Below are 23,075 nucleotides of genomic sequence, written 5' to 3' on the forward strand. Positions count from 1 at the left end.
CTGGCTAATAACCGTTTTGACTACCTGAATTTTTCTATTTTAAACCTCCAAAATTGATAATGAAAAGTTCCAAAAAAAAAGGAAAATAGACATGTCCGCAAAAGAATTTCTTAAACCCCCAAAATTGATAATGGAAAGTTCCACAAAATGGAAACTGGACAAGTCTATTTTAAGAAATTCAGCAGGTAAAGGGTTGAAATATAAAATGCTTACAAGATATGACTAATGTGTGTACAGGACGGAATGAGTTTTACATTGTAAAAATGTTATCAATTATAATATTCAATACATATCTTTAAACACGACACTTTACATCTTCATCTTCTTAAAGCTATATTGTAAAAATAATTATGTTTTAACACGTAGAACAAAATGAATTTCATGGTTTGGATATAAAATATGTTTTAGCTAGAAAGCTGGATAGATTCCTCACATGATTGACTCAAAAGTCCCTGGCTGGAATTGAACTCATAGCTCTTAAGGTCATGTGGTTTGAAAACAACAACCATAACTACTGGACCACAGATACACCACTAAAAATAGCAAATATAGCAAGGGTTATTATTTTATAGGAAAATCCTGATCATGAATTTGATTAGTGCGGATTTTGCGAGACCTCGATTATCCCATACGCTGAAGCATATAATGCAAGACTGGTTCAAGTAAATCCACAAGAGCTAAATATAAATTATACATCAAAATAACCACAATATTCAAATTATCTCCCTTTTTGTTTTGTAGAAAAATTTGTCAAAATGAAGAATAATATGCTGAAATTTACCCATTTTTACTAAAATAAATTACAATAAGCTTAATACAAAACAATGTAATCGTTGAATCAGAGCCTATTAATTATTATTTTTTGTAGCAATGTGTTCACACACTTAACAAATACTAGGGTATATATGAGTTACTTCCCTTAGTTGTATTAGAAATTAGGTGATACAGGAATGTACATTCTAAAACACTTTATATTATTCCCCATCAAACAGATAGGGCACACAAATGCATTATTACACTATATATGAGCCGCGTCATGACAAAACCAACATAATGGGTTTGCAAGCAGCATGGATCCAGACCAGCCTGCGCATCCGCGCAGTCTGATCAGGATCCATGATGTTTGCTTACCAACTCTTTTACAACTAGAGAAACTGATAGCGAACAGCATGGATCCTGATCAGACTGTGCGGATACACAGGCTGGTCTGGATCCATGCTGGTCGCAAACCCATTACGTTGGTTTTGTCGTGACGCGGCTCAAATGCTGACAGGAAAATTACTTCTACACTCAATTCAACATATTGATATCAATTTTCTTTTTTATTTGCATGTTAGATTAATCTTTAGTGCACTAAAGTTTTATAATGTGCATTTTTTTGTTCCTATGCTTTGTACTTAGACACTGAGCGTGATTATATTCCTACACATTTGAACTCAAACTGTACATTATTTTTTCAACAATGCACACAGAATTGATATCTATTTCCTAATTATAATATCATATTTATATTGCAGGCTAACAGTAAATGCAGTAAAAAAACTAAATAAAATATTCTAAAAATCTTCTAATAATTACTTATTTCACTTCACTACTAAAAATAGATTAAAATGAATACACAGAAAATATAAGAAAAAGGTTATTTCAGATACACATACATGTATATACATATCATTCAATTTTAAAAAAAAAATGAACAAAAAATAAATAATATAACTAAATAAAAAGCTAATTGCATCAGATTTTTGTTGTTGACTTTAGATAATACTTATAATAATACCAGTTCTACATCATCATGCACATGTATATGACATTGCAACTAGAGTTTTATTCTGTGAATAACATTCAAACTTACATTGTGGAGGCAGACTTGTAAATTAAATCACAGATATCAAAATTATAATCAACAGTGTAAACAAAGTTTATCAATATAAGAAGAAGAAAAAAAAAAGAAAAATGAATAAAAGAAATGACATGAACTTACAAAAACAAGAACATATTTGGTAAACACATATTCCCCAAGCCCAGATTCTTGTCAGTAAAAAAATGTTGAAATTATGGAGCCATTTACTTAAGATATATCCATTTTGACGGTTCAGGTCATATATTAACCATATTCATTTTCTAAGCGCTAAAAAGGGCAATAACTGGGGGGAAAAGGCCACAGTTATGTAACTTGCCCAGAAAATGTAAGATGTGTTGATTAGTAAGAGTGTAAATGATGAAGCCATTGGAATAGGTAGAACTGAAGATAAATCCAATATGCCAGTTTAGGTTAAACTTGTACAGACAATCAGACAGACAGACAGATGGACGGTTTAATTACTATATTTATACCCATGGGGCATAAAATACACATTCTCAACCCTTTTTCAGACCATTATGCACTATCAAGTAATCTGACAAGATTGTTATTAGTTAGTTGATAAAGTTAAGCATTTTCCATACTGAAACACCCAAAACAATAGACTGTTCTAAATTCAAAGCAAAGACAAGTCCACTATACAAAATACAAGATTGTAAACAAGTTGAACAAAATGGATATAATAGGATTTCTCTATGGCAGCAAAATATAATATCCTGAAAAAGTATCATGTTTACATTTTTCATGATATGTTTACATTTTTATATATGTATTATGCTATTATAATGAGACAACAAAAAATGATAATGATTAAGTTCATATATGTAAATTGAAAAATAAAAAAAAAATAATAAAAATATCAGCACCTTCCCGAATATATAAATGCAATCAACTAAAATAAAAAAAATTAATTACATTGGTCATAAGATTGGGCACAAACATTTCTTGAATAGCTTGGTCCTCACTATGCAAAATATTAAGAGAAAAGTATCTCTAAATGACAACTGTATTTAAAGAAAAGTACCTCTAAATATTAAACAAATTTCATCTAGTCAGGCACAGAAAAGCACAAAAATATGATTTTCAATATATTTCTGAGTATATTTCTTAATTATCTTTTCCATTTGTTTCTGTTCTATGTGCCTCAGTATAATACCATTGTCAAAAACACGCAGGACAGTTTCATAATGTAACAATGCTCAAGAAGACATCACTAAAGTTTAAGCCCAGCCCTCCTTAAATCCTTCTTCAAAAATCTCATTTCATTCTTTTTTTGTAAATGAAAGAATTTAAATTTAAAACTTGATCATTTTTCAAACATCATCATATTGATCAGTATTCTGTCAAAGTAAAAATTTCAGAAACCTGTACAGTCAAACCTGTCAAAGACCACCTCTTAATAAAGATAACCCTGCATATAAAGGCTACTTCATTGTTTAAATGGAATATAATAACCTCAAAAATTAAGACTACTTACCTATTAAAGCTGCACACCTCCATAAGCACCAAAATTTGTCAAGGAAATCAATATTGAGAAAAATGTACTATAATGTTAAGAAAGGTAAAAACATTCAAGATCCAAGTTATATTTTACATGTTATGTGTGTTTAAGACTGATTTTGCAGTATTTCATCACCATATTTCTACTGTGTTACTAATGCAGTAAGATGTGTTTTTGCATATCTTGACCATTTTTTGGTAATTTTCTTTTATTGTAAGTGCCGATTGCAATATGTAAATTGCTTCATTTGCTATCCTCACAATATTTTACTTTTAAATACATTTCCAATTTTTTTCATGAAAATTAACATAAATGTGGAGGCATGCTGCTTTAAGACCATTATTTATTTGTCTCTCTATCTTGGTGTGACCATTGTTCACAAGTTTAACTGAAATGTGTTCAGGGTTGAAATATTTGTGTAAGAGCAGGTGGGAGGTCGTTGCCTTCAACAATCCTCAGACCCAAATCATCTGTGTCCCAGTCTAGAACTTCCTGTTGACGATGTGCTGCGTGTTTCTGTCGCCATCTTGTTGCCAGCAGTATTGAACTTTCTGAGTTCTCAGTTACAGTGGGTGATAATCCCTGAAATGATTGAGAATTTTTTTGTGCGTATTTTCATTTTTGAATTCACAATAAATGAGAAAATATTCCTCTCACACAACAAGTGAGACATTTAATGATTTACTATGCTATAGAATTCATGTGAAGAACTACCTGTCTTGACACTGGAATAATATTGAGATTACAATCATGTAAATTTTGATTTATCTACTTTGACACTGAAATAATGTTAAATAGTTCTACATCTAGACATAAGTAGAACTCTGCGAGTCAGATGTGTCGCCTTGTGAACAGTATAGCTGTCACTTAATCATTTTCTTCTTAAATATATGTTATTTATAAACACCGCTCTTACAATATACATGTGCCTTGAATTTTAGTGGCATTTGAACTGATAATCTATCATTCTATGAAGATTCAAGTCCATAGTTTTTATATTTTAGGTGAAATGGCCGGGATAAAAATAAAGTAAGAAAATAAACAAAAGGCAATTACTCAAAAATCATGGAGTACCAGTTTTTGTACACTGCACTTCATCTTAATGAGATCATCCTATGAAGTCCAAAGCTTTTATAGTTAAGGAGAAATGGCCAGGAAAAAATGAAATATGAAAATTAACAAAGGACGGACGCCAGGGGGTATAACATAATATGTCCGAAATTATTCCGGCACATAAAAATAAGAAGTTCAGAATTCCAGTGTTTGTGCACTGCACTTCTTTACAATAAGATCTAACATCCTTTTATAGTTTAGGAAAAATGGCACAGACAAAAAATAAAGTCAGACAAGAACCGTTTGAACTGGGTGATGCTCTCCGAATAGGTTTTGGACACAGGAAAGTATACCTATTGTAGTGTCAGAGTTTTGTCACAGACAAAGTTCAAAGCGTAACAAGAGCTGTCAGTAGGACAGCAACGCTTGACTATTCTTAGTGCTTGATAGTAAAAAAAATGCTTGATACAGTTACCTCCTCCTGTTTACAGGTTTGGGTCATGATGGTGAACAAGTGTGCAAAGATTCAAAGCCATATGTCAATGGACTTTGAAAATATTTGAACTATTACAAAAACTTTAACATAAATTCTAAGTCGAAAAAGGGGCATAATTCTGTCAAAATGCTTGATAGAGTTACCTCCTCCTGTTTACAGGTTGGGGTCATGATGTTGAACAAGTGTGCAAAGTTTCAAAGCCATATGTCAATGGACTTTGAAAATATTGAACTATTAAAAAACTTTAACGTAAATTCTAAGTCGAAAAAGGGGCATTATTCTGTCAAAATGCTTGATAGAGTTACCTCCTCCTGTTTACAGGTTGGGGTCATGATGTTGAACAAGTGTGCAAAGTTTCAAAGCCATATGTCAATGGACTTTGAAAATATTTGAACTATTACAAAAACTTTAACGTAAATTCTAAGTCGAAAAAGGGGCATAATTCTGTCAAAATGCTTGATAGAGTTACCTCCTCCTGTCTACAGGTTGGGGTCATGATGGTGAACAAGTGTGCAAAGTTTCAAAGCCATATGTCAATGGACTTTGAAAATATTTAAACTATTACAAAAACTTTAACATAAGTTGTTACGCGGACGCGGACGCGGATGCTCGGGTGACTGCAATAGCTCTACTTATTCTTATCGAATAGTCCAGCTAAAAATGAACAAAGGGCAATAACTCCAAAATTAGGCAAGGCAGAGTTAAGGTTCTTTTTTGCACTGCACTTCTATTTAATGGGATCAATCTACCTACAAAGTTTCATTTTGATACTTCTAATGGTTTCAGATTGATGTCCCGGACAAAGTTCAAAGTGTAACAAGGGCAACATTGTAGATATGCCTGTCACAGAAGCTTTTGACAGAGCTGTTGGCATTATTGATATGCATATAGGAGATATTCTCTGTGCAATATTTGGAAAATATCTGGATATATTATTATCTCTAGTGGTTTCTTTATCTGAACTTTGACCCCTATGTGTGACCTTGACCTTCGCCGCAGGGACCTAAATTTTGCATGCGACATTCAGCCTCACAATAGTGAACATTTGTGCCAAGTTATATTGAAATCCCTCTTTGCATGTAGAAGTTTTGCTCTGGACAAGCGTTTTTCTATGACCTCTAAGTGTGACCTTGACCTAGAGGCCTGGTTTTTATGCACGCCACATTTTTCACTTTTTCTGACAAGTTACCTATATTGACATAGTAATCAAGTGAAGAGTTACCAATCTTGACATAGCAACCAAAAGGAGTGTACCTATTTTTACATAGGAATAAATTATAAAGGTTCCTATCTTGACATAGAAACCAAATGAAGAGTTACCTTTCTTGACATAGAAATCAAATACAGAGTGTAACCTTTCTTGATTTAGAAACCAAATGCAGAGTTACTTTCTTGACATAGAAACCAAATGCAGAGTTACCTTTCTTGACATAGAAATCAAGTGAAGAGTTACCTATTTTGACATAGAAACCAAATGCAAAGTTATCTTTCTTGAAATATAAATCAATAGCAGAGTTATCTTTCTTGACATAGGAATCAAGTGAAGAGTTACCTATTTTTGAATTTTAAGATTTTTGAAAAAGAGTTATTTATTTTGAAACAGATATAATGTTGAGAGTTACATACCTTGACACAGACTGCCTCACAAGCTGATATAGTCTGCAGGATACGCTTCATCAAGTTTTGTGCATTCTGGACTAGTATTCGGTCAGCCTGTAAACATGTTAAAGATTTTCAATGAATAGAACAATGGTCAACAACAACCTATGTTTACTTTGACATACTATTTTTTTTATTTTTTTTTAAACCTAACTTAAACGCCCTTTATGCCCCCAAAATGCTTTTATTCTTAATTTTCAAAAAAACCTATTTGCTTTCCTATTCTAGTTTCCAAAAAGATACTTTTTGGCTAAATATCTGAATCTTCTTTGGCTTCTTGGCAATAAGTACACTTGTAGTGATTTAGTATTTTGTATGGAAGACAAAATACTACTTCAAGTTTACATTTTGCTACTTTTTGGACAAATTATATCACTGTTTCAGTGCTTCTTTCTGCAGGAGATGTCAGCATCTAACAAGCTCTTAAACTATCATTTAAATGTTATTAAAATTTACCTTTACATTTCTGAAAAGTGAAACAAGAGGGCCATGATGGCCCTAGATCACTCACCTGACTTATCAAACTCATCCAAACAATTACCTAGACAAGCATTCTGACCAAGTCTCATGACAGGTGAGTCAAAAATGTGACCACTACAGTGTTAACAAGGATTATCCATATTTGAGCAGTGCAACCTAGTTTTTTACCCAGGAGACACATATTCAAACTTGACCTAGAAATCATCAAAACAAACTTTCAGACCAATTTCCAGGATACTTGGATCAAAACAGTAGCAACTAGAGTGTTAACAAGATTTTTCTATTTTTAGTTCCGGTGACCTAGTTTCACATGCGATTTCAAACTCATCCAAGCAATTACCTAGACAAGCATCCTGACAAAGTTTGATGATAATTGAGTCGAAAATGTGACCACTAGAATGTTAACAAGGTTTTTCCATATTTGGGCGGTGTGACCTAGTTTTTCATCCAAGATGACCCATGTCCGCGAACTTGACTAAGAAATCATCAAAACAAACTTTCAGACCAATTAACAGAATATTTGGATCACAACAGTAGCCACTAGAGTGTTAACAAGTTTTTTCTATTTTTAGCTCCAGTGACCTAGTTTTTCATCCGAGATGACCCATGTTCGATTTATTCCCAGCAATGACCTAGACAAGTTTTCCTGACCAAGTTTGATGACAATTGAGTCAAAATTGTCGATTTATTCCCAGCAATGACCTAGACAAGTTTCCTGACCAAGTTTGATGACAATTGAGTCAAAATTGTGACCACTAGAGTGTTAACAAGGTTTTTCTATTTTTAGCTCCTGTGACCTAGTTTTTCATCAGAGATGACCTATGTTCAAACTCATCTGAGCTATCACCTAGACAAGCATCTTTACCAAGTTTGATGATGATTGATGCAAAAATGTGACCGCTAGAGTGTTAACAAGGTTTTTCTATTTTTAGCTCCGGTGACCTACTTTTTCATCCGAGATGACCCATGTTCGAACTCATCCGAGCTATCACCTAGACAAACATCCTGATCAAGTTTGATGATGATTGAGGCAAAATTGTGACCTCTAGAGTGTTAACATGGTTTTTCTATTTTTAGCTCTTGTGACCTACTTTTTCATCCGAGATGACCCATGTTCGAACTCATCCTAGCTTTCACCTAGACAAGCATCTTGACCAAGTTTGATGATGACTGATGCAAAAATGTGACCGCTAGAGTGTTAACAAGGTTTTTCTATTTTTAGCTCCGGTGACCTACTTTTTCATCCGAGATGACCCATGTTCGAACTCATCCGAGCTATCACCTAGACAAGCATCCTGACCAAGTTTGATGATGATTGATGCAAAAATGTGACCGCTAGAGTGTTAACAAGGTTTTTCTATTTTTAGCTCCTGTGACCTAGTTTTTCATCCGAGATGACCCATGTTCGAACTCATCCGAGCTATCACCTAGACAAGCATCTTTACCAAGTTTGATGATGGTTGATGCAAAAATGTGACCGCTTGGGTGTTAACAAGGTTTTTCTATTTTTAGCTCCTGTGACCTACTTTTTCATCCGAGATGACCCATGTTTGAACTCATCCGAGCTATCAACTAGATAAGCATCCTGACCAAGTTTGATGATGACTGATGCAAAAATGTGACCGCTAGAGTGTTAACAAGGTTTTTCTATTTTTAGCTCCTGTGACCTACTTTTTCATCCGAGATGACCCATGTTCGAACTCATCCGAGTAATCACCAAAAAAGCATCTTGACCAAGTTTGATGATGATTGATGCAAAAATGTGACCGCTAGAGTGTTAACAAGGTTTTTCTATTTTTAGCTCTTGTGACCTAGTTTCTCCATCCGAGATGACCCATGTTTTGAACTCATCTAGCTATCAACTAGATAAGCATCCTGACCAAGTTTGATGATGATTGATGCAAAAATGTGACCGCTAGAGTGTTAACAAGAGGTTTTTCTATTTTTAGCTCCCGGTGACCTACTTTTCATCCGAGATGACCCCCCATGTTCGAACTCATCCGAGTAATCACCTTAGATAAGCATCTTGACCAAGTTTGATGATGATTGATGCAAAAATGTGACCGCTAGAGTGTTAACAAGGTTTTTCTATTTTTAGCTCTTGTGACCTAGTTTCTCATCCGAGATGACCCATGTTTGAACTCATCTGAGCTATCAACTAGATAAGCATCCTGACCAAGTTTGATGATGATTGATGCAAAAATGTGACCGCTAGAGTGTTAACAAGGTTTTTCTATTTTTAGCTCCGTTGACCTACTTTTTCATCCGAGATGACCCATGTTCGAACTCATCCGAGTAATCACCTAGATAAGCATCTTGACCAAGTTTGATGATGATTGATGCAAAAATGTGACCGCTAGAGTGTTAACAAGGTTTTTCTATTTTTAGCTCTTGTGACCTAGTTTCTCATCCGAGATGACCCATGTTCGAACTCATCCGAGCTATCACCTAGACAAACATCCTGACCAAGTTTGATGATGATTGAGGCAAAATTGTGACCTCTAGAGTGTTAACAAGGTTTTTCTATTTTTAGCTCTTGTGACCTAGTTTCTCATCCGATATGACCCATGTTCGAACTCATCCGAGCTATCAACTAAATAAGCATCCTGACCAAGTTTGATGATGATTGAGGCAAAAATGCAACCGCTAGAGTGTTAACAACTAAATGTGAACGGACGGACGACGGACGGACAATCATCGATCCTAAAAGCTCACCCTGAGCATGCTCAGGTGAGCTAAAAAATCATTTGTTTCTGAGGCCTTATGTGTTGTCAACAATATAAGATTCTGCTAAATAAGAGTACCTTCATGTAATATTTTCGGCCTATGCTAAAATAGACTATACCATCAAGTGTCTTTTAACCCTTACCCTGCTAAATGTATTAAATAGACTTGTCCATCTTTCAATCTGGACAAAACCATTTATTATTTTAAGGGAAATTTTCAAATACAGTACTGGTTAGCAGACCATGATTAGGCAGCACAGATGACTGTCAGTTGATCGTGATCTGCACTGGCTGAATGTGGAGAATCGGTTGCAGCCAGAAGGTTAAGAGTAAAATAAAAGATACAAATTCTCATTAAGCAAATATCATTATCATCATTTACAAAGTAAAAAGCAATAAAGTCAATTCCATAACTGCAAACTAAAAACAAAAAGTTTATTTTAAACTCTGTTAATTAAGAAAGCAAATCAAAATCTCCACTCATAAAAAAATTCTTCTTGAATATTATAAACATGTAGTTTACTTTTTTAAACTGCCTTGTAAACCTGATGACTACTATACGGCAATGTAACGACCAACTTTCCAAAAATTTTGAAAATAAATCAAGAAATTCTGCAATTCCTAAAATTGCAACCAATGATATCTTAAGATAAATAACAATGATTTTACACAGATGAAAATTTTTTATCATCTAAAAATTTTCTACTCAAAATTCTAAAATAATCAGATTTAGCTGAAATATAAACCCAATGAAAAACTACAAGTAAAAACTATAAGTATTACCAAACTTGTATAATAAATTAAAAATACCCCAACTTTAAGAATTGACTTGTGTTGTACCATTATATGCTAGTATAAATCTTGATAACATGTTATCCTTTCAGAGCAATGAAAACAATTTTTAGAATTGAAAACTTTAGACTTAGTTTGATTGAGTTTGTTCATGACAGATAATGCAAAACTATCTATAAGTCTTCACAATTTTTTTTGCACATAACTTATTGTCAATTTAGTGGCCATGAAATTTAACCAAGTGGTTAACATCTTAGACTAATAATATACAAATTGCTGGTAGTGAGGGTTCAAAGCCAGTGTCAGGGGCTCAGGTTACCAAGATCATGAATATGTATTCCTTTTTTTTTTTTAACTATTTACATATTTATCAATTTTCCTCAGTTTGATTCTATCAAAAATTCATGATACCATTCTGTAGGTGTACCATTTTTAAAACCAAAAAGGGAAAAAATATAAAAATACAAATCTATCACCTATATTAAAAAATTGAGGTTTAATTCAATAATAAAAGTTCTTTGAAAATTTCCTAACCACAACCTATTTTGCTCTTTACAAAAAACATAATACATGTGAAATAAAATTAAAATAATAATTATTATTATAGCATAATTATCATATAGCAACTAAATTAACTTTAAATGTGCTTATTAGATAAATAATTCTTTAAAAAAAGAAAAAATATATTATATGGCCTGTTTTCTAATTTAGATCCTTTTATAGATTAAAAATTTCACTATAAAGAAACAACTGGGTCCCTCCCTTTTAACAATTTTTATTGTAAAGCATCAGTCAGTGGTGACCCAACACCCCACTCTCTGGGAAATAACCAGGATTTAACAACTATCTAAATTGAAGGTTAACCACCCTAATCCCTCCTCCATAGGGATAAAAACAGAAGGTCAATTTATGTTCTAAATATAGTCTCACTTCAAACAGGACATACTGTGTAATTCCTAATGCCCCCCAAAAAAACCCAACAACATCAATGCATCAAACAATCGGTGCCGAGTCAGGTGCTTGAACAAAACCAGACTAATTTTACCAGCTATCCCAGGGACATGCCTTCCATATGTGCACGAGGCGGGGTTACAACTGACTGGTGCATAAATGAATATTCATTTGTAGTTATATAATTTAACTTTCATAAATTTATTGAAAATATTTCAGTTATAGACTGTTATAGAATACAGACCATGGCTCCAACCTAGAAGAACAATTTCACTTGCCTATCATTAATAATCATGTTGTGTAATATTATTGTACTCCTTTACCTGGAACTTTCAATAATTACTTTAAGGGACATTTTAATACCTACATACTTAGACTGATTTAAGAGATCAACTTAACAATTTTTCTCACCCTGCAAATCAATATACAAAATGTATATACAGTCATTTGTGAAAGATTTTTGAAAAACTTTGTCCCAAAACACTAAATTAAGAAACAAACAGCTATAGTGTCTGGTGAAACAAAGATGTCTGAATTAACCTGACTGACAGTATTGGTGCTCTTGTTAGTTTGTTTGTTTGTATTTTTATGCTTATTTTAACACATGTTTTGCTCATATTTCTGCCGTCAAACCACTAAACTGGCTTTCCTTGATAACTAACCAGTAATTACGTTGATTTTAACACGTTTTTAGTAATATTTTTTAGTCATATTTCAGCAGTAAAACCACAAAACTGAATTTCCTGGATAACTAACCAGTAATTACAAATTTCTCGGCAAGTGTCCAATAACTATTTCCACATGATTTCTGAAGCAGCATTGACAGACAAATGACCATTAGACTCAATATCTGAGATCACTTGTCATGCAGAAATTATACCTTGCCCAAGGATCAAACCTGCGATCACTAAATTACCAATCTGATGCTCTATAATGGTGACATACATCTCTTATTACCTCAGCTAGTAACCAATCACATGCAAGAACTCCCTAAGGTCTGTTCTCCCTAATGTTTAATTGCTATAGTTTTAAAAATAAATAAAAGGAAAAAGACCGAAAACCTCATTTCTTCCTAATATTTATTAAATAATTATTGACAGTTTAAAAGAAAAATAAAAAGAAAGGAGACCAAACAACTTAAATTTTTTCATTAATGATCCTTAAATCAAGAAAAAAAATTGTGACTAGCGAAATTTTGTTTCATAAGTTGGAGCCTTTCTAGGCTTATATAAATACATGGTTATTTTCAAAACATTCTTACCTCACAATTTTTCATATATTCTTAATTTATCTGAATGGAATTTAAATCATTAATGATACTTGTTTCATATCACCAAAAAGTTTACACTTCACAGGACCATTACACATAAATATTTATAATCTTCACAAACCGTTAACACATATATTTATACAGATGTTACATGCAACCCCATTTTTATGTTTTAAATCTATTTTTTTCCTTATTTCTTGTTCTAGCCCTATCCTTTGCCTCTTCTTAGTCAAAAAATTATACTCAATTCGTCTTATTTTGTGTGTAATTTAATCTTGAGGAATACTGTTTTCTTTAAAAAAAACAATATTCAACGAAATTTACTAAAATGTGAGTGACATTTTTGGTCCAAGCAGGGTAAGGGATAAGCTCCTTGCATACAAACAGACACATAGAACTGACACAGACAAATTCTGTCTAAATGCCTGTTTTTGGGGTATAATGCTTTCAACATTTAACAGACTGATTCATCTGAGGAATATGCATTTACTCAACTTTTAACTTTAATACAATATATCTAAAGCAATGCATATATGCATATATATTGCTACAACCATTCAATTTATGAGAAATACAATGATGATAAGAGGGAGAGAAAAGATTTAATGGGGGAAATAACAAAACAAGGGAGGTAACTTACTGTATCAGTTTTGGCTGTGCCTAGTTGAAGATTTGACAGGATAAGTAACTGTTGTTTTACTGTAGGCACTTGTAAACAATAGGCCTGTAAATCCTCACAAAAGCTGAAATATAGCAAAATACAGTATATACATTCCTGTAAGACAAAACATGATAAAAAATCAGTACATGTATTACCTTAGATTGACCTAGGTAATAATTTAATTTTGTCATCTTGGTGATGAAATGTAACGGGTTAAGTCCTTTCTAAATTTAATAGGAGTTAACCAGTTATTGCACTAAGGTGACAAGACAATATAGGAATATAAATGATCATCAGAGGTGCATACCCATCCAACCTTGAAATACCTGACTTATGACCTTGACCTTTTTTTTTACACAATGTCTAGTTTACTGGCATGAAAATGAGAAAGTGATTAAAATGGAGAAAATTTCAACCAAATGATACAGTCCAAGGCCAAGCTCTGAAAAGAGACATCAGGGAATTTCCTAGGATATTGGTGCTTTCTGACCAGCATTACAACTACTTATAAACCAAATTTAAACTTTTATTTGATAACCCCAAATTTGATTTAAATGGACAGTTCCGAAAATAGAAGCTGGGCAAGTCCAATTGAAAAACTTCAGCAGGTTAAAAGGGTAAAGAAAAAACTTTTTTTATAAAGTTTTCCAAATAAAGTTACTTTCTCTTACCTCTTATCAATACAATGGTTGATTAAAAAATGGCAAAGTGCAGAACCTGTCGCTATTCTCAGCCAGAGCTTTTGCAGTCTCTACCAATGCAAGGTGATTCTGAAACAAATCATCATTTAGATTTAAATTGTATACACATCATGTAACTTTGCTTGTTTACATCAAAAAGTGCATCATTAACCAAACCATACAACTAATTTTCCTCTGAATAACAAAATTTTCTGTCATGTGTGTCCTTCCATACTTGACCCCATGTTTTTATCTTTTTCTCGTTCCACGAAATCATTTATTGTGATAAATTATATAGTGTTCAAGATTGTACACTGTTTGAGTTAGTGGTTTGGCTGTGTGAGAGATACTTTTCTTAGATATCGCAACTTTAATTATCTTAATGAGCATATTTAATCAAACTTGAGTCTGCAATTTTCATCTTTTTGCCTTTGTTTTCAGTGATCTCAAGAAATCTCTCATTTTTCCAGATTAAAATAAAAGAAAGATTGTTTGGAAATTATTAGTCTGTATGAAATAAACAACATATTTGACCTTTTTTTTTTAAATTTTACATATTCATTTTCTTCCTATTTTTAATCACACACCCTTTACACCTTTCTTTCATTGTTTAAAAACCAGTGGTTTCTACAGTTATGTACACACCTGTCACTTTAATCTGCTTTTTTTGTTTATTTTGGTTAAATTTCAAGTTGCTAACTGGATAGCCAAAAGGAAAGCTTTGTCAGCTTCCTGTAGGAAGGGGGGATACACTCCATTTTATAAAAGTTGAAAGACTACAAATTCTCTTGACTCCCAAAAACATGCTTCCAAAAAAAATTATCTAAATTAATAATTTAAAACTTCTAATTCGGGAATTTATTTTATACTTACATTAATTGGACCTTCACGTCTCACATATTGGGTCATGTGTTTGATTTGGGTTGCCATGGTTTTGGCAACTTTAACAATAGGGTTACTGTTATCTTCCCATCTGTCTGTCTGTGTCTCAATATAGCGTGCATTTTTCTAGAAAATACAACATACATAACATTGTTTAATAAGAGCACCCTGTGTGGTGTTTTTGCTGACTATCAATTACCAATTTTGACAACAAAAAAAGTAGCTAGGTTTAAAAGGGGCATTACTTCAAAATTCAAAATACGTTCAGAATTATCCCCCTTGTCTTACAACTGTACCTTGTCATGATAAGCAAGTATTCCAAGTTTGATGTGGATATGTACAATGTATTAAATTGTTTAAATAATGGACTACATTTAAGTTTTTGCATGCATAACAAGAATAACTGCCAAAAAAAAACACAGCAACCATAATAGGACTTTTTCTTAAAGACAGAATGATGTGCTACTAAGACAAAAATGTAGTTTGTGAAGAATAAAGCATGAAATTTTCCCCTAGATTTTACTGCCTGTTTTAGTTTGATTTAAAAAAAAACTGACTTTTAATGACAGCTAAACTATACAGGACTTGTGAGATGAACAACTTGGTGCCAAATGGCAACAAGCACTATCCCCCCCCGACCTTGGTCAAGACAATAGTTTGAGTAATTGATAATGCTAAAAGGCCACATTATAAACTAGAAATGTGTCCATAGGACACGGGTGCCCCCACCGCGCCACTGTTCTGTCAATCTTTTTACTAAGTCAAGGGAAATAACTCTACAAATACTGGATAAATCCACAAGCGAAACCCCAGGTGCAAATCTAAATATGCTGAGCAACTTGCCCGTAAGGTTTAATGAATATGTCAAATCCTTTTTGAGTAACTTACGACACAAGTTGAAAATTGCAAAAATTTTCTAAGTGAAGGGCAATAACTCTAAAAATACTAAATAAATCCAGATGAAAATACCTGGTGCACAACTGCACATGCTGATCAATATTCCTGTAAAGTTACATGACTCTAGGTCAAATACTTTTTGAGTTACGTGCGACACATGTTGAAAATTGCAAAATTTTACTAAGTGAAGGGCAATAACTCTGAAAATACTAAAAATATCCACATGAAAATACCCAGTGCACTACTACACATGCTGATCAACATTCCTGTAAAGTTTCATGACTCTAGGTCAAATACTTTTTGAGTTACATGCGACACATGTTAAAAATTGCAAAAATTTTACTAATCAAGGGCAATAACTCTGAAAATACTAAAAATATCCACACGAAAATACCCAGGTGCACAACAACACATGCTGATCAAACATTCCTGTAAAGTTTCATGACTCTAGGTCAAATACTTTTTGAGTAACATGCGACACAAGTTGAAAATTGCAAAATTTTACTAAGTCAAGGGCAATCACTCTGAAAATACTAAAAATATCCACACAAAAATACCCAGGTGCACTACTACACATGCTGATCAACATTCCTGTAAAGTTTCATGACTCTAGGTCAAATACTTTTTGAGTTACGTGCGACACAAGTTGAAAATTGCAAAATTTTACTAAGTCAAGGGCAATAACTCTGAAAATACTAAAAAAAATATCCACACAAAAATACCCAGGTGCACAACAACACATGCTGATCAACATTCCTGTAAAGTTTCATGACTCTAGGTCAAATACTTTTTGAGTTACGTGCGACACAAGTTGAAAAATTGCAAATTTTTACTAAGTCAAGGGCAATAACTCTGAAAATACTAAAAATATCCCCACAAAAATACCCAGGTGCACAACAACACATGCTGATCACATTCCTGTAAAGTTTCATGACTCTAGGTCAAATACTTTTTGAGTTACATGCGACACAAGTTGAAAATTGCAAAATTTTACTAAGTCAAGGGGCAATAACTCTGAAAATACTAAAAATATCCCACACAAAAATACCCAGGTGCACAACTACACATGCTGATCAACATTCTTGTAAAGTTTTCATGACTCTAGTAAAATACTTTTGAGTTACATGCGACACCAAGTTGAAATTGCAAAATTTTACTAAGTCAAGGGCAATAAACTCTGAAAATACTAAAAATTTCCAGACGAAAATACCCAGGTGCACAACAACACATGCTGATCAACATTCCTGTAAAGTTTCATGACTCTAGGTCAAATACTTTTTGAGTTACGTGCGACACAAAAGTGAACGGACGGACGGACAGAAGGACGGACGGACAAGGGTAAATCTAAATGCCAGCCACCAACGTGGGGGCACAAAAATCTATATACACGACATGACTTTCAAGTTTCCACTGAACTTGAAATTGATTATAGGTTTTAGTTCAGCTTGGAATTGTCAACTGCTTAAGTTTAATAATTTTGAACAGTCAGTTGTTTGGAACTACCATTTTGTTTTAATTAAACAAGAGGGCCATGATGGCCCTAGATCGCTCACCTGACCAATCAAACTCATCAAAACAATTATCTAGACAAGCATTCTGACCAAATCTCATGACAGGTGAGTCAAAAATGTGACCACTACAGTGTTAACAAGGATTATCCATGACCTAGTTTTTTACCCAGGTGACCCATATTCAAACTTGACCTAGAAATCATCAAAACAAACTTTTCAGACCAATTTTTCCAGGATTTTTGGATCAAAACAGTAAGCAAATAGAAACAGTGTTAACAAGATTTTTTCTATTTTTTTTAGCTCCAGTGACCTAGTTTCCCAATGCGATTTCGAACTCATCCCGAGAAGCAATTACCTAGACAAGCCATCCCTGACCAAAGTTTGATGATAATTGAGTCGGGAAAATGTGGACCACTAAAAATGTTAACAAGGTTTTTCAATAGTTTGGGCGGTGTGACCTAGTTTTTCATCCAAGATGAACCCCATGTTCCGAAACTTGAATTAGAAATCATCAAAAAAAACTTTCAGAAAAATTTACAAAGGATATTTGGAATCAAAACAGTAGCCAACTAGGGTTAAAACAAGATTTTTTTATTTTTAGCTTCCTGTGGACCTAGTTTTTCATCCGAGATGACCAATTGCTTCAAAACTCATCCAAGCTATCCAAAGACAAACCATCCCTGACCAAGTTTTGATTGATGATTGAGGCAAAATTGTGGACAGCTAGAGTGTTAACAAGGGTTTTCTATTTTTAAGCTGTCTTGTTGACCTAGTTTTTCATCCGGAGATGACCCATGTTCGAAACTCATGCAAAGCTATCAAATAGATAAGGCCAATCCTGAACCCAGATTGATGATGATTGAGGCAAAAAAATGTGACCGCTGGAGTGGTTTTAACAAGGTTTTTCTATTTTAGCTCCGTGACCTAGTTTTTCATCTGAGATGAACCAATGTTCGAACTCAATTGCAAGCTATCCCTAGACAAACATCCTGACCAATTTGATTAATTGATTGAGGCAAAAATTGTGACCGCTAGTGTGTAAACAAAGTTTTTTTTCTATTTTTAGCTCCGTTGACCTACTTTTTCATCCGAAGATGACCCATGTTCGAACTATCCAAGCTATCACCTAGACCAACCATCTTGACAAGTTTGATGATGATTGAATGCAAAAATGTGACCGCATAGAGTGTTTTAACAAGGTTTTACTATTTTTACTCCAGTGACCTAACTTTTTTCATCAAATTGACCCAAGGTTTCGAAACTCCTCCAAGCTATCACCTAGACAAGCTTCCTCCAAAACAAAGTTTGATTGCATGATTGATGCAAAAATGTACCGCTTTAGAGTGTTAACAAAGGTTTTTATTTTTAGCTTTCCAGTGCCACTTTTTCAATGAGAGATGACCCATGTTCGAACTCATTCCAAGCTATCACCTTAGACAAGCTTCCTGACAAAGTTTGATGATGATATACGATGCCAAAATGTGACCGCTAGAGTGTTAAAAAGGTTTTTCTTTTTTAGCTCTTGTGACCTAGTTTTTTTATCCTGAGAATGAAACCCATGTTCGAACTCAAATCCAAGCTTCAAAATAGATAAGGCATCCTGACCCAGATTGGATGATGATTGAGGCAAAAATGTGACCGCGGAGTGTTAAAAAAGGTTTTCCTATTTTTAGGCTCCGGTGACCTAGTTTTTCATCTGAGAATGACCCATGTTCGAACTCATGGCAAGCTATCAAATAGATAACATCCTGACCCCAGATTGATGATGATTGAGGAAAAATGTGACCCGCTGGAGTGTTAAAAAGGGGTTTTTCTATTTTTAGCTCCAGTGACCTACTTTTTCATCAGAGCATGACCCATGTTCGAAAACTCATCCAAGCTATCAAACCTTAGAAAAAGCTTCCTGACAAAGTTGGATGAATGATTGATGCCAAAATGTGACCGCTAGAGTGTTAAAAAACGTTTTTTCTATTTTTAAGCTCTTGTGAAACCTAGTTTTCCCATCCGAGATGACCCATGTTTCGAACTCAATCCAAAAGCTATTTCAAATAGATTAGCATCCTGACCCAGATTGAAATGATGATTGGAGGCAAAAAATTGTGACCGCTGGAAGTGTTAAAAAAGGTTTTTTCTATTTTTAGCTCCGGTGACCTAGTTTTTTTAATCTGAGATGACCCCATGTTCGAACTCATGCAAGCTATCACCTAGTAGACAAGCCATCCTGGACCCAGATTGATGATGAAATTGAGGCAAAAATGTGACCGCTAGTTGTGGGTTAACAAAAAGTTTTTCTATTTTAGCCCGTTGACCTACTTTTTCATCCCGAGATGACCCATGTTTGAACTTTCATCCAAGCTATCACCTAGACAAGCATCTTTGAAAACCAAGTTTGATGATGATTATGCAAAAAATGTGACCGCTAGGAGTGTTTAACAAGGGTTTTTCTATTTTTTAGCTCCAGTGACCTACTTTTCATCCGAGATGACCCATGTTCGAACTCATCCGAGCTATCACCTAAGACAAGCTTTTCCTGACAAAGTTTGATGATGATGTGGTTTTGATGCCCCAAAATGTGACGCTAGAGTGTTAAAACAAGGTTTTTTTCTATTTTTAGCTCTTGTGAACCTAGTTTTTCATCCGAGATGACCCATGTTCGAACTCATCCTAGCTATCAACTAGATAAGCATCCTGACCAAGTTTGATGATGATTTGTGGCAAAAATGTGACCGCTGGAGTGTTAACAAGGTTTTTCTATTTTTAGCTCCGGTGACCTACTTTTTCATTCGAGATGTCCCATGTTCAAACTCATCCGAGCTATCAACTAGATAAGCATCCTGACCAAGTTTGATGATGATTGAAGCAAAAATGCGACCGCTAGAGTGTTGACAACAAAATGTGAATGGACGGACGGACGACGGACAATCATCGATCCTTAAAGCTCACCCTGAGCATGCTCAGGTGAGCTAAAAATAACAATAACATCCGTATCAAAATATTTAACATTCAAGAAATTCAACAGTATAAAACATAATGACACTGGATGGTTAAATGATGCTTTTGGCACTGATTAATCAATGACATCATTTTTAGAGTTAATGTTAAAAATTTTAAACACATAATGAAATAAAACAAGAGGGCCATGATGGCCCTGAGGTAGCTCAACTGTATATAGGCCCCCAGAGCGGGCCAGTTTAAACCCCAGGGCTTTTATTTTAACAAACTTGGAATACACCCATTAGAAGCTGTTTCATGTTAAGTTTTTACTACCCACATATAATGAAAAACAATGATCTATATGCTATACACATATAAGGAAAATCAATGACCCCTGGGGCGGGGCCAATTTTGACCCAAATGCTTTTATTTGAACAAACTTTGTAGACACTTACTAGAAGATGTTTCATGCTTAATATCTAAACTCTAGCTATTTGGGTTTTTTCAAAGAAGATTTTTTCAGTTTTTGTCATACACATATAAGGAAAATCAATAACCCCCAGGGCGGGGCCAATTTTGACCCCAGGGCTTTTATTTGAACAAACTTTGTAGACACTCATTAGAAGATGTTTCATGCTAAATATCTTAGCCCTAGCTCTTTGGGTTCTTTAAAAGAAGATATTTTAAGTTTTTACTATATGCATATAGGGAAAATCAAAGACCCCCTGGGGCGAGGCCAATTTTGACCCCAGGGCTTTTATTTGAACAAACTTGGTAGACATTCATTAGAAGATGTTTCATGCCAAATATCTAAGCTCTAGCTCTTAGGGTTTTTTAAAAGAAGATATTTAAAGTTTTTTCTTTCGGTTGCCATGGCAACCAGAGTTCTGCATGGCATTAAATTCTTTCAACAACTTTTAAAGGTGACCACTAAAGGAACATTCCTGTGAAGTTTGGATGAAATTGGCTTAGTGGTTTATGAGGAGATGTCATTTAAAGTAAAAGTTTACAGACGGACGGTCGACGGACGGACGGACGCCGGACAAAAAGCGATCACAAAAGCTCACCCTGTCACTTTGTGACAGGTGAGCTAAAAACAGGTGTTTTTTTTCCAAGGCTGTCACATAGAGTTCATAAAAATGATGTAATAAGTTTTAAACACTATGAAATAAAAAACTAAGAATTTTTTTCTCAGCTTTTCAAATAAACACAAAGTTTAACATTTTAAGATCTCTATTTATAAACTATAAAGTTTATACCAAAGAGTATGACTTATTCAAGATGATAATTTGTATGATTCACTGTTGCACACAAAAATGTAAAGAGACAAGCCTTTAGAACATGAAGTTTTACTTTCAGCTCAATGATATGTAGTAAATAACCATTTTCAAGGATGGTCAATGACTAAGACTTGATGAAAAGTAAAAAAAATAAATTAACAGTACAAAGTCTGGCTAGAATGCATTAATGTGCATTATGTGCGTGACTCTAAAACTGGCAGTAAAGGTTTAGCACATAAAAGGTTAAAGGAGGTTCAACAGACTCAAAATTTTTCTTGAATTTCTTACATAGATCCCCTGGGGCACTTAACACAGAAAGATCTGTAAAAGATAAAGAAGATATATAGTCAGAAATAAATTGTAAATTTTACTTTTGTGCTTATAATTTCTGGCCCGATTTTAGGTCATTTTTCACAATTCCATTTGTATAAAAATTATTAATGAGAGAAAAATCTGAAATTTTACACACAAGCTATTGGTCTAGACATAAATCAAATGGGACATTAATCTCGAAAAATTAATTCCAGTCAAGTGATATAAAAAAAGCATCAGTGGAGTCCCTTTAAGATATAATGAAGATTCATTCCCTTTATTTTAACCTATTTTAAAACTACAAACTCCATAATGTGATAACAATATCCAAAATCATCATTTAATAAAATATATGATAATGAATGGTCTAAGAATTTATTATGTAGAAGTTTCTTTTTATCCATGTGAGGTTTTATGTAAAATTTCACTGAATTTAACATATATTTCTATCCACTAACCCTTACCACCCTAAATATCTTAAATGGACTTGTCCATCTTTCAATCTGGACAAAACCATTCATCAATTTTAGGGAATATTTCAAGATAAGTATTTACTGAATAGCTAACAGTGCAGACCACAATTTGACAGCTATATATATGGATGAGTAATCATGGCCTACACTGGTCGCATGGGTAGATTAAGTCTGGGCTGCAAGGTCAAGGGTTAAATAAATACAAAACAGGAACAATGGACGTCATAATTATTCCATATTGTTAACATGTTTGTTTGTTTCATTTTACGCCTTTTCCCAACAGTATTTTAGTCATATATGTGTGTAGTTTCCTAAGCATCATTCCTTGAGAGTTACAACAGTACTAGATTACCTTCCTCCATGCTAAACTACCAAAGCATCTCCCGGGGATCGAACCCACGCCAGAGAGGAAACTGGATTAGAAGTCATCGACTCTAACCCCTCCACCACCGAGGCGGTATATTGTTAACATAAAAAGAGATATACCAGGAGATCTATAACTGGTCTTGACGTAGATGCTGTGCTATGATTCTCACTGTGATGTCTGGTTCCCATCTGTCCGTCTGCTTTCTTTACTGTAGAAGGATCTTGATTGCTTGATTGTTCTAGAGCTTGGCTAAAAATGATGAAACATAAAACTGTTGTAATATCTG

General features: G+C 34.0%; 1 protein-coding gene across 1 annotated transcript; it reads right to left on the reverse strand.

Annotated features, from left to right (window-relative positions):
• Positions 1-14,130: 14,130 nt before the first annotated feature.
• On the reverse strand, positions 14,131-23,038 carry LOC132727827 (catenin alpha-1-like; the record flags this gene model as incomplete). Its single annotated transcript, XM_060713414.1, is given in 3 exon segments — positions 14,131-14,223; positions 15,007-15,141; positions 22,909-23,038. Coding segments are annotated over 3 exon segments (358 nt in total), but the record flags the coding sequence as incomplete, so codon positions are not given.
• Positions 23,039-23,075: the final 37 nt, after the last annotated feature.

Source organism: Ruditapes philippinarum, unplaced genomic scaffold (assembly GCF_026571515.1).
Source record: "Ruditapes philippinarum isolate M1 unplaced genomic scaffold, ASM2657151v2 ctg14011_1_1_1_1, whole genome shotgun sequence".
Lineage (NCBI taxonomy): Eukaryota > Metazoa > Mollusca > Bivalvia > Venerida > Veneridae > Ruditapes > Ruditapes philippinarum.